At 37.3% G+C, this 13,993-nt stretch overlaps 1 protein-coding gene across 1 annotated transcript in view; it reads left to right on the forward strand.

Annotated features, from left to right (window-relative positions):
• The window catches only part of LOC114224816 (disintegrin and metalloproteinase domain-containing protein 32-like), a 190,678-nt gene that overhangs the window by 61,507 nt on the left and 115,178 nt on the right, over window positions 1–13,993 (forward strand). Inside the window, exon 10 of the mRNA XM_088021309.1 lies at window positions 12,029–12,110. Within this exon, the coding sequence (XP_087877435.1) occupies window positions 12,029–12,110 (82 nt within the window). The remainder of the gene's footprint in view (window positions 1–12,028; window positions 12,111–13,993) is intronic.

Consider the following 13,993-nt stretch of genomic DNA (forward strand, 5'->3'; position numbering starts at 1 on the left):
AGTTCTGATTTTGTGCTCTGCTGCCATATCACTTTCTGGTCAGCTTATGGAGGCTCCCTCCTGCTGTGGTTTATCTTCCCATATATTGCCTTGGATTCACTTCTCTGCATCTCCTACATTGCAGAAATTGGTTACTTTTCTATTTGTAGAATTGTAGCTATTCTTTTCTTAGATCTCTGGTTGAGTTCACAGATGTTCGGAATGGTTTGATAGCTATCTAGCTGAATTCCTGGGACGAGACAAAACTAAGGTCTCCTACTCCTCTGCCATCTTGGACTCCTCCCACAAAATAAGTCTTAATAAATTTAAGAAGATTTAAAGCATATCTGGCATCTTTTCTGATCATAATTTTAGGAAACTAGAAATCAATACAAGAAGAAAACTGGGAAATTCACAAATATATAGAGTTTAAGCATTAGGCTACTGAAAAACCAATGGGTCAAAAAAATCAAAAGAGAAGGCAAAAAGTACCTTGAGACAGGCTAAAAGTTTATTAATTTTGTTTATCTTTACAAAAACTAGCTCTTGGTTTCCTTGATCTTTCCTGTTGATTTTTTTAGTCTTTATTTCATTTACTTCTGCTCTCATCTTTATTGTTTCCTCCCTTCTACTAACTTTGAGCTTGTTCTTTTTTTTTGTTAAATAGATTTTTTCTTTATTTATTTTCTGTATTCTATTTATTTTTATAAATTTTTTTATGTTAATCACCATACATCATTAGTTTTTGATGTAGTGTTCCATGATTCATTGTGTATAACACCCAGTGCTCCATTCAATATGTGCCCTCTTTAATACCCTTCACCAGACTAACCCATCCCCCCACCCCCCTCCCCTCTAGAACCCTCAGTTTGTTTGTCTCAGAATCCATCATCTCTCATGGTTCGTCTCCCCCTCCAATTCCCCCCCTTCATTTTTCCCTTCCTACTATCTTCTTTTTTTAACATAATGTATTGTTTCAGAGGTACATGTCTGTGATTCAACAGTCTTACACAATTCACAGTGCTCACCATAGCACATACCCTGCCCAATGTCTATCACCCAGCCACCCCGTCCCTCCCCCACCACCAGTCCAGCAACCCTGTTTCCTGAGATTAAGAATTTCTCGTTATCAATGAGATCATATGATACATGTCTTTCTCTGACTGACTTATTTCGCTCAGCATAATACCCTCCAGTTCCATCCACATCTTTGCAAATGGCAAGATTTCATTCCTTTTGATGGCTGCATAATATTCCATTGTATGTATGTGCCACATCTTCTTTATCCATTCATCTGTCAATGGACATCCTGGCTCTTTCCATAGTTTGGCTATTGTGGACATTGCTGCTATAAACATTAGGGTGCACATACCCCTTTGGATCACTACATTTGTATCTTTGGGATAAATACCCAGTAGTGCAACTGATGGGTCGTATGGTAGCTCTATTTTCAACTTTTTGGGGAACCTCCATACTGTTTTCCAGAGTGGATGCACCAGCTTACATTCCCACCAACAGTGTAGGAGGGTTCCCCTTTCTCCGCATCCCCGCCAACATCAGTCGTTTCCTGACTTGTTAATTTTAGCCATTCTGACTGGTGTGAGGTGGTATCTCATTGAGGTTTTGATTTGGATTTCCCTGATGCTGAGCGACGTTGAGCACTTTTTCATGTGTCTGTTGGCCATTTGGATGTCTTCTTTGGAAAAATGTCTGTTTATGTCTTCTGCCCATTTCCTGTGAGCTTGTTCTTTTTCTAGTTCCTTTAGGTGTAAGGTTAGACAGATTTTTCTTGTTGTTGTTGTTTTTATTGTTGTTGTTGTTTTGAGGTGGGTCTGTCTGCCATCAATTTTCCTCTTAGAATTACCTTCTCTGAGTGCCATGGATTTTGGACAATTGTGTTTTCATTTTCATCTGTCTCCATGCATTTTTTTTTTAATTTCCTCTTTGATTTCTTTGACCAATTGGTTGTTTAGTAGCATGTTATTTAGTCTCCAAATGTTTGGTTTTTAATAGTTTTTTTCTTGTAATTGATTTTTTTAACTCTTTTAAATTTTATTATGTTATGTTAGTCACCATACAATACATCATTAGTTTTTGATGTGCTAATCCACGATCCATTGTTTTCATATAACACCCAGTGCTCCATGCAGAACGTGCCCTCTTTAATACCCATCACCAGGCTAACCCATCTCTCCACCCCCCTCCCCTCTAGAACCCTCAGTTTGTTTCTCAGAGTCCATCGTCTCTCATGGTTCATCTCTCCCTCCGATTTCCCCCCCTTCATTTTCCCTTCCTTCTCCTAATGTCCTCCATGCTATTCCTTATGTGCCACAAATAAGTGAAACCATATAACTGACTTTCTCTGCTTGACTTCTTTCACTTAGCATCATCTCCTCCAGTCCCATCCATGTTGATGTAAAAGTTGGGTATTCATCCTTTCTGATGGCTGAGTAATATTCCATTGTATATATGGACCCCATCTTCTTTATCCATTCATCTGTTGAAGGGCATCTCGGCTCTTACCACAGTTTGGCTATTGCGGACATTGCTGCTATGAACATTGGTGTGCATATGGCCCTTCTTTTCACTACATCTGCGTCTTTGGGGTAAATACCCAGGAGTGCAATTGCTGGGTCATAGGGTAACTTTATTTTTAAATTTTTGAGGAACCTCCACACTGTTTTCCAAAGTGGCTGTACCAACTTGCATTCCCACGAACAGTGTAAGAGGGTTCCCCTTTCTCCACAACCTCTCCAACATTTGTGATTTGTAGTTTCATATTGTTGTGGTCAGAAAAGATGAATGATATATTTTCAGTCTTAAATTTGTTGAGACCTTATTTTATGACCTACCATGACCTATCCTGGAGCATGTTCCATGTGAACTTGAAAGGATGTATATTTTGCTGTTTTTGTATGGAATGTACTGTATATATATTTCTGTTAAGTCCATCAGGTTTAATGTGTTGTTCAAAGATACTGTTTCCTTATTGGTTTTGTATGTGGGTGATCTATTAATAGATGTAAATGGGATATTAAAGTCCCCTATTTTTGCGTTACTGTTAATTTCTCCCTTTATATTGGTTAATCTTTTCTTTATATACTTAGATATTTCAGTGTCTTGTGCATAGATATTTGTAATATTCTCTTATTGGACTGATTCCCTTTATCATTATGTAATGCCTTTCTTTGTCTCTTTTTACAGTCTTTGTTTTAAAGTCTATTTTGTCCAGTATAAGAATTGCTACCCTGGCTTCCCCCCCCCCCCACTTTCATTTGCATGGAATATCTTTTTTCATCCATTCACTTTCAGTATGTGTCTTTAGGCCTAAAGTAAGAGTCTAATAAGCAGCAAAAGATGGTTCTTGTTACCCATTTTGCCACTCTGTGTCTTGATTGGAGCATTTGGAACATTTAAATTTAAAGTAAATATTGATAGGTATATACTTTTGCAACTTTAATTGTTTTCTGGTTGTTTTTGTTGTTCTCTGTTGTCTTCTTCCTCTCTTGATCTCTTTCCTTGTGATTGATGAGTTTATGTAGTGTTGTGTTTGGCTTTCTTTATTTGATGCGTATCTATTATAGGTTTTGGTCTGTGATTACTATGATGTTCACATATAACATCCTAAGTGTATAAGAGTCTATATTTAAAGTTTATGGTTTTTTCTTTTTTTACTCCCTCCTTCACATTTTATATATATATGTATGTTGTCATACTTTATATCTTATAACTCATAATTTGCTTCTTTTTTTTTTTAAAGATTTTATTTATTTATTTGACAGAGAGAGACAGCAAGAGAGGGAACACAAGCAGGGGGAGTGGGAGAGGGAGAAGCAGGCTTCCTGCTGAGCGGGGAGCCCGATGTGGGGCTTGATCCCAGGACCCTGGGATCATGACCTGAGCCGAAGGCGGATGCTTAACGACTGAGCCACCCAGGTGCCCCTCATAATTTGCTTCTAATTATGGCTTTTTTTCCATTAAAAAAAATTCTTTTAACATTTTTACTGTAAGGGTTTGGTGGTAATAAAATCCTTTAACTTTTATTCAAATGGTAAACTCTTTATCTCTCTTTCAATTCCGAATGATAACCTTGCCAGGTAGAGTATTCTTGGTTGTAGGTTTTTTCCTTTTAGTACTTTGAACATATCATGCCACTCTCTTCTGGCCTGAAGTTTCTGCTGAAAAGTCCAGCTGATGGTCTTGTGGGGTTTTCCTTGTATATAAGTAGGTGCTTCTTTCTTATTGCTTTTAACATTCTGTGTCTTTAACTTTTGACATTTTAATTGTTATGTGTTGTGGTGTGGGCCTTCTTGGGTTCATCTTGTTTGCAACTCTCTGCACTTCCTGAACCTGGCTGTCTACTGCCTTCCCGAAGTTAAGGGAGTTTTTACCTATTATTTTTTTTTAAGATTTTATTTATTTATTTGAGAGAGAGAGAGGGAGAGCATAGAGGGAGAAGCAGACACTCCACTGAGCAGAGAGCCCAATGTGACCTAAGCCAAAGGCAGACACTTAACTGACTGAACCACCCAGGTGCCCCTACCTATTATTTCAAATAAGTTTTCTGCTCCTTTCTCTATTTTTCTTCTTGGGCCCTAATGATGAAGGGAATATCTGTTTGCTTGATGTTGTCCAGTGGGTCCCTTAAAGTATTTTCACTTTTTAAAAATGCCTTTTTTTTTTTTTTTTTTTTTTTTGCTGTTCAGCTTGGGTGCTTTCCATGACCCTGTCTTCCAGATTGCTGATCCATTCTTCTGCAGCTAGGAATCTGTTGATTCTCTCTAGCATATTTTTTAGTTATTGTATTCTTCAAGTCAGATTGGTTTTTAAAAAATATATTCTATCTTTTTATTGAAGGTCTCACTGTTTTTCCACTTTTTCTGACCAGCCCAGTGAGCATCTTTATGATCATTACTTTAATTTCTTTATGAGGCATATTGCTTATCTCTCTTTCATTAGTTATTTTTCTGATGTCTTTTTCTTTCTTTTGGAGCAATTCCTCTGTATCCCCATTTTTCTTGAATTTCTGTTTTTTTCTATGACTTAGAAAAGCTCCCTTTCCTAAACTTGAAGGAATGGTCTTGTTTATATTCATCCCTTGTGTAGACTTCCCTTGTTGACTTTTGCTGGCTGTCTGGAGCTGTAGATGAAGTGGGCTGGGGGCCATGGTGCACTCTGTGCTCGGGCTGTTCTGGTGGGATGGCCAGGGCTCAAGTGGGTGTGGTGGTGGTCTGGTGGTGAAGCCAGGGTGGTCTGAGGCTCTACGCACGGAGGCTATCCTGATATGACAGCTGAATCTGAAGTGATTTCAAGCTGATGGGTTCCATGGTTCTCTGCACAGTGGGCACTTTGACAGGATAGCTGAAGTTGAAGTGGGTGCAGGCCAGGGTATTCTGGGCCTCTATATTCTATATTCTGAGGGCCTCCTAGCAGGACAGCTAAAATTGATGTGGGCACAGTCTAGGGTGGTCCCTGGGCTTTCTACACAAAGGGTGTCCTGACAGGATAGCTGAAGCTGAAGCTATCATGCAAGCATACCATGCAAGCCATGGTATTCTGGGACTCTCTGCTCAGAGGATACCCAGGCTGGACTGCTGGAGCCAAGATGGGGTGCAGACCAGAGGGTCCTGCGGTGTTCTGTGCAGAGGGCACACTGGCAGGACAGCTGTAGCTAAAATGGCATGGGCTGGGTGCTCCTGGGGCTCTTCAAGCAACAGGCACCCCGCAGGACAGGTAAAGCTGAAGTGGGCATGGGTTGGTGTAGTCCTTGGGCTCTCCAAGCAAAGGGTGCCCTGGCAGGATGCAGAAGCTAAAGTGGATGCAATCTGGGGTATCCTGGGATGCTCAGAGCAGGGGTGCCCTGGTGGGGCAGCTGGAACCAAGGTGGGCATAGGCTAGAGGTTTCTGGGGCACCCTGTTGGGATGACTGGAGCCAAACCAGGTGTCAGTTGGAGGTCCTGGAGTGTTCTGCATTGGGGTGCCCTAGCAAACTGTTGGAAACGGCAGTGGTATGGGCCTGGATTGTTTTGAGATGGCTTTGTATGTGTGTCACCTTGGCATGATGGCTAGAGCTGCAGTGAGCACTGACCAGGGGCATCCCAGTGGAACAGCTGGGGCTGGTAGGATCAGGGGTACAGGGCTCACTGAGGTGGTAAACCAGCCAGGACATCTGTACCTTGCTCCCATTCACATTATCAAAGTGGAAGAAGAAAATAAACTGTTGTACTTGCCAGCTCCCTTTTCCTGGAGGGAGTTCTGGCAGCTCCTTCCTACCCCCCCCACCCCCACAGTTTGGCTGAGTTCTGGGGCTGGATCTTTTATATACTAGTTGGTCTTTTAAACCCTGGCTTTTTTTCTGTGTCTCAGGGCATCTATGGGTGGTGTGGGCTAGGGGCCTGGTGCTTGCAGGTTGGCTATGGCTCCCAGACCCTGCTCCCATCTACATGTTCAAGTTGTAGGCAGAGTGTAAACTATTGCACTCGCTAGCCCCTCTACCCACAGAGAGTTCCAGCAACTCCCCTGACATTTGGTAGATTTCTAGAGCTGGCTCTTTTATGTAGTAGTTGCTCTTTTAAACACAGGTTGGTTTGTTTGTTTTTTTCTGTGCCCCAGGGCAGATGAATCTGCTCCTGGTCTCTCAGTACTATCCCTCCTCACTGCCATTTGCAGTGTTGGATGTGGGGGTTCTCTTCATTACTGTCTCCTTCTGTCTTGCCAGTCCCTCTTGCCTTTCTATCTTTTGTTGTACAGAAACTGTTCAGTTAGCCCTAAGTTGTTTTTCAGGAGGAATTGCTCTATAAATAGGCATAGATTTGGTATGTCTATGGAGGAGGTAAGATCAGGATCTTCCTATGTTGCCATCTTGGACCAGCTCTTCCTCTTAAGTGTTCTTTAAACATTCAGGCACATGTCCTTTATAATATATATGATTTCAGAATATTTTCTGGCTGTGGGTTGTCTTTTCATTTTCTTAACAGTATGTTTTAAAAAGCAGATTTTGATAAATTCATTATTAACTTATCAATTTTTTATTTTATGAATCATGTTTTTGATGTTGTACCAAAAAATATCTTTGCCTCACCCAAATTTAGATTTCTCTACTATATTTTTTTCTAGAAGCCTTATAGTTTTAAGTTTTTCTTATTTAGAGTTAATTATTATATATGCTATGTGGTACAGAGAAGACAATTTTTTGCATATGAATAAATAATTTTTCAGCATTAATTCTTGAAAACACTATAGTTTCTCCATTTAATTGCTTTTGCACTTTTGTAACAAATAATTTGACTTTATATGTAAGAGTCTATTTTTGGTCTATTCTTTTGTGAATAACACACTGCCTTGATTACTATAGTTTTATAAAAACTATAGTTTTATAAAAACTATTTAAATCAAGTAGTATAAGTTCTCCAAATATGTTCTTCTTTTTGAAAATTGTTTTGGTTATTCTAAGTTTTTGCCTTTCTACATAAATGTTAGATTCAACTTCTCAGTTGCTATAAAATATCTTGCTGGAATGTTGATTGGAACTGCATTGAATCTATACAGTAGTGTGGGGAGAACTGGCAGCTCAATAATACTAAGTCTTCCAGTCAACGAACTTGGTATTTTCTTCCATTTACTTAGATCTTTTTAAATTTCTTTCATCAGTGTTCTGTAGTATACAGTTCTATCAGTATACAGATATATCAGTGTCCTATCAGGATGCAGATCTTTCTCACATTTATGTTAGTTTATATCCTAGTATAATATCATGTCTTTAGTGCTATTTTTTCTTCTTTTTTGAACAAAAAATGGAAAAAAATTTAATTTACTTATTTATCTTTAAATTTTTTATTCAAATGTATTTGAATGTTACATAACATTGTAAATTTAAGGTATACAACATGTTAATAAATACATTTATATATTATGTGATTGCCATTGTAGTGATAATAAGCACATCTATCATGTCATGTAATTATCATTTATTTTTAGTGCTTGGAATAATAAAGTTCTAGGCTCTTAGCAGATTTAAAGATTATAATACAGCATTGTTATCTATATCTACTATACTTGTATTAGATCTCTAGGTCTTATTGACTACTCATTGCATGTTTGTACCCTTAAATAACATTAACGCTATTGTAAATGTTTCATTTTACTTTAGTTTCAAATATTTTATTGCTAGTATATAAGAATCAGATTGACTTTTGTACATCAACTTTGAAACATACAAACCTGCTGAACACACTTAGTGCCAATAGCTTTTTTATATACTGTGCGATTTCCTAGGTAGACAGTCACATTATCCATAAACAGAGAAAACTGTATTCCTTCCTTTCCAATCCATATACCTTCTATTTTATTTTATTTTATTTTTTGTCTTATTTAACAGGCTAGGACCTCTAGTATGATGCTGAATACCAGTGGTGAGAGCAAACATCCTTGCATTTTCACAATCTATTGGTAGCACTATCTTGGATTAAGAATGAGTGTAAACAGTACTTAAAACATTGGGGGAAGAATTTCCCTGATGGCTAATGATGATGAACATTTTTTCACGTGTCTGTTAGCCATTTCTATGTCTTCTTCAGAGAAGTGTCTTTTCATATCTTCTGCCCATTTTTTGACTTGATTATTTGGTTTTTGGGTATTGAGTTTGAGAAGTTCTTTATAGATCTTGGATACCAGCCCTTTATCTGTAGTGTCATTTGCAAATATCTTCTCCCATTCTGTGGGTTGCCTCTTTGTTTTGTGGAGTGCTTCCTTTGCTGTGCAGAAGCTTTTTATCTTGATGAAGTCCCAAAAGTTCATTTTTGCTTTTGTTTCGCTAGCTTTTGGAGATGTATCTTGAAAGAAGTTGCTGTGGCCGATGTCAAAGAGGTTACTGCCTATGTTCTCCTCTAGGATTTTGATGGATTCCTATCTCGCATTGAGGTCTTTCATCCATTTTGAGTTTATCTTGGTGTATGGTGTTAGAGAATGGTCGAGTTTCATTCTTCTGCATGTGGCTGTCCAATTTTCCTAGCACCATTTATTGAAGAGACTGGCTTTTTTCCATTGCATGTTTTTTCCTGCTTTGTCAAAGATTATTTGACCATAGAGTTGAGGGTCCATATCTGGGCTCTCCATTCTGTTCCATTGGTCTATATGTCTGTTTTTGTGCCAGTACCATGCTGTCTTAGTGATCACGATTTTGTAATATAGCTTGAAATCGGGCAACGTAATGCCCCCAGCTTTGTTTTTCTTTTTCAACATTTCCTTGGCAATTCGGTCTTCTCTGATTCCATACAAATTTTAAGATTGTTTGTTCCAGCACTTTGAAAAATGTCATTGGAATTTTGATCAGGATAGCCCTGAAGGTATAGATTGCTCTGGGTAGCATAGACATTTTAACAATGTTTATTCTTCCAATCCATGAGCATGGAATATTTTTCCATCTTTTTGTGTCTTCTTCAATTCTTTCATGAGTGTTTTGTAGTTCCTAGAGTATAGATCTTTACCTCTTTGGTTAGATTTATTCCGAGGTATCTTATGGTTTTTGATGCTATTGTAAATGGAATCGTTTCTCTAATTTCTCTTTCTACAGTTGCATTGTTAATGTATAAGAAAGCAACTGATTTCTGTGCATTGATTTTGTAGCCTGCCACATTGCTGTATGAGTTCTAGTAATTTGGGGGTGGAGTCTTTTGGGTTTTCCATATAAAGTATCATGTCATCTGCAAAAAGAGAGAGTTTGACTTCTTTGCCAATTTGAATACCTTTTATTTCTTTTTGGTGTCTGATTGCTGTTGCTAGGACTTCTAGTACTATGTTGAACAATAGTGGCAAGAGTGGGCATCCTTGATGTGTTCCTGATCTTAAGGGAAAGGCTTTCAGCTTTTCCCCACTGAGGATGATATTCGCTGTGGGTTTTTCATAGATGGATTTTATGAACTTGAGGAATGTTCCCTCTATCCCTGTACTGTGAAGAGTTTTAATCAGGAAAGGATGTTGTATTTTGTCAAATGCTTTTTCTGCATCAATTGAGAGGACCATGTGGTTCTTCTCCCTCCTCTTACTAATGTGTTCTATCACATTGATTGATTTGCAAATGTTGAATGTTGAACCACCCTTGCATCATCATTAGCCATCAGGGAAATTCAAATCCCCAAACTACATTGAGATTACACCAGTTAGAAAGGCAAAAATGGACAGGGAAAGAAACAACAAATGTTGGAGAGGTTGTGGAGAAAGGGGAACCCTCTTACACTGTTCATGGGAATGCAAGTTGGTACAGCCACTTTGGAAAACAGTGTGGAGGTTCCTCAAAAATTTAAAAATAGAGCTACCCTATGATCCAGCAATTGCACTCCTGGGTATTTACCCCAAAGACACAGATGTAGTGAAAAGAAAGGCCATATGCACCCCAATGTTCATAACAGCAATGTCCGCAATAACCACACTGTGGAAAGAGCCGAGATGCCCTTCAACAGACGAATGGATAAAGAAGATGGGGTCCAGATATACAATGGAATATTACTCAGCCATCAGAAAGGATGAATACCCAACTTTTACATCAACATGGATGGGACTGGAGGAGATGATGCTAAGTGAAAGAAGTCAAGCAGAGAAAGTTAATTATCATATGGTTTCACTTATTTGTGGAACATAAGGAATAGCATGGAGGACATTAGGAGAAGGAAGGGAAAAATGAAGGGGGGGAAATTGGAGGGAGAGATGAACCATAAGAGACTATGGACTCTGAGAGACAAACTGAGGGTTCTAGAGGGGAGGGGGGTGGGGGGATGGGTTAGCCCGGTGATGGGTATTAAGGAGGGCACATATTGCATGGAGCATGGGGTGTTATACGAAAACAATTGATCGTGGATCACTACATCAAAAACTAATGATGTATTTTATGGTGACTAACATAACATAAGAAAAAAAAAACATTGGGGGAAGAAAGCCAAAGTTTCATGTTAAGAGTGAACACTTGTTAACAAGTACTGGAAGGTTTAGGTATAAAAAGTATCAGAGAGACAGAATAAAGGCAGCAGTAGGGAGACAGTGCAATGTGAAGTGAAGTAGCTGAAACTGAGGAGATGTTTCAATTGATAATTGAAATAATTTCTTTATATACATTTTGGAATGTTTGTTTTGATTGGGGCTCTAAACATGGTAGAACATGTTTGGAGTGTCTATAACTTATGGTTGAGAGTATGGCTCTGGATTCACATTGCCTAAATTCATATCCTTCACTAGCACTTATTAATTGTGTTACCTTGAGAAAGTTACTTATACTTTCCATCTGATGATGTATGATTTGTTCAATGGGGATAATAATATCTATTTCATTGGCTTGATTTGAGAATTAAATGGAATAATTTTTATGAAAAATCTTTGGGAATAGTGCTATTATTATATGATAATTTATATGGGCCCTTACTCAATGAAGAAATAATAAGGTTAAGTTATAGAACAATGAAGTCATTTCTATGAGAAATTGGTAAGCTTTTCTACATGAGAATGAGAATTTTTAATCCATATATTAAAACTGTTTTTCACTGTCACTCAACAAAATGCTTTTCATCAAAATGTTTTTGATCAAAGTCTTTAGTAATCCTAACTAAATATGATAACTGTAATGCCATAAAAAACTTGGGTCCTTTGGATATATTTTAGATATGTAGTATGCTTTGGGATGCCTGGGTGGCTCAGTCAGTTAAGCATCTGCCTTTGGCTCAGGTCATGATCCCAGGGTCCTGGGATTGAGTCCCTTGCTCAGCAGGGAGGCTGCTTCTCTCTCTGCCTGCCGCTCCCCCCCTGCTGGTGCTCTGTCTCTCTGTCTCCCTCTCTCTCTGACAAATAAATAAATAAAATCTTAAAAAAAAAAGAAATAAAGCATGCTTAATCTCATTTAATTAAGAATGTCTTCCTAATTTGAAACAATAAAGATGTATGGAGAGATTGTACCTCAATTTGCTTCAGTCTAGGATTTTATGGACCATAGACAAATTATTAGCAGGAATTCTCATCTTTGAAATGTTTGTTAAAATTAATTATAAATATATACTTATTTATTTAGCTATAGAGATCATGCAGATTATGTGGGAGCCACAATTCCTGGAAAGATGTGTGTTAACCATTATTCTGCTGGAATTGCTTTGGTATGTAATTATTTCATCTTATTATTTAAAAAAATTTATACATTTAAAAATAATTCAATGTTATAACAAATTTTATAGAATTTGCATTTATATTTGCATTAGGGATTACACTTTCTACTGTTAAAAATATGAAGTGTATAGAAGGAAGAGTATTTTGTACAACAAACATCTTTTGCAATTATTTTACAAGTGGAAGTAGAACAAAAATATCATAAATTATCATAAATACTCATGCATTCCTTAATATATAGAATAGTGCATCATGCAAAATTATCTGTAAAAAAATTTTTATAACCCAAATAGATTTTCACTTGTAGACATAAAATTGGAGAAATAATCTTACCAATAAAATAGCTTCAAAATTAAAACAGTGATTAAGCAAAAAGTATGATAAAAATTCTTTAAAATGTTTCACACCTCCAAAAGATTATAAAAAAGAAACTTTTGTCTATTTTAAAAATTTATATTTATAAATACATATAAGTTATTGGTACAATTAGATGCATCGTTGAATGATAAAGTAATTCATTGAGCAATTTTCCCACCCTATTCATTTTTGTGTGTGTGTAAAAGCAGGTTATTTTTATTACATTTTAATACACTTCTGTATATTGATTTGGAATGGTCAATTTGCAGTTGGTTTCATGGGACCTGTCTGAGGACAGTGAAATACTTCGGAACAAACAGCATTAAAGAGAAAACCTAAACCCTTTATATTGTTCAAAAGAAAATCATAGAAGTAACAACAGGCTTTTGTTTTTAGTTCAAAATGTATCATATATTAAAGCTCATGACATATTCAAGTCTTAAGTTCTCCTTTGCATTTAGTGAGGGCCTACCTGATACTTACTGGTCACCTCATTTTTACATGTATGAATTAGCACATTACATTCTGAGGAGATAGTTCCAGCATATGTCCACAAAATAGGACTATTAACAAGTATTGAGAACAGCCAATGAAGTTGAACTTCATGAAGATGTATTCCTTCAGCTAAATGAAACTTTCCTTAAACCCAACCAAAGTACCAACCAAAGTAAAATATAAACGATTTTTTTCATAAGACTGAGTTTTTTCATATTTATTTGAAAATAAAACAGGATGATGACATATGTATATAAACTTTGAAAACCATAAAATCCTCTTCACAAGTTGGGTGATAACATTGCAGATTTATTGAAAATTATTTTCATTACTTTATAGTTCATAACTAGGAAGTTAATGACTGCTCTTAAAAAAGCATAATACAAATACAAATACTAAATACATTGTTATGTGTGACATTGTGTGTCATCATACCATTTAGTCTTCACTACAACCATGTGAGATATTCTATCCCTATGTCACAAAGAAGCTTTGAGAACAAGTACATTGCCCAAGTTCACACAACAGACCCAAACCCTCTCAACTGCCAAGTCCAGTGCGCTCTTTCCCACGTTAGGCTTTCTCTCAAGCCCAGCACTTGGAGAAACAGCTTCCACTTTGAGATATCACAGTGTGTATCTTAATGTGAGTGAATTCCAGCTCTTTGACTTGTTAGCTATGTAACTTTGGATATTTTGCCAAATCTCTCTGAGTTTTCTGGTTTTGAATGAAAAATAATTCTCTGTTACTAGTTTCCTACCATGAACTATGCAGGGCCTCATGGAGTGGCACCTGGTTTATACAGGCCATTAATATGTATAAATTCCATCTGCACCTCTGAAATAAGCCTTCATAGTTTATAAAGCATGCTCACTTATGTCATTTGATTACTTGGAAAGGAGCAGAGGAAAATACAGTTCTGTAAGTAGGGTTTAGATCAGAGAATGTCTTTTCTTCTGTGGGCAATCAGGAACCACAGAAGAGTCTTTAACAGCAGAGTGATACGATTGATCTGAGGCAT

Source organism: Eumetopias jubatus, unplaced genomic scaffold (assembly GCF_037043125.1).
Source record: "Eumetopias jubatus isolate StellerSeaLion01/CBP00866 unplaced genomic scaffold, mEumJub1_p1.0 scaffold_2, whole genome shotgun sequence".
Classification (NCBI taxonomy): domain Eukaryota; kingdom Metazoa; phylum Chordata; class Mammalia; order Carnivora; family Otariidae; genus Eumetopias; species Eumetopias jubatus.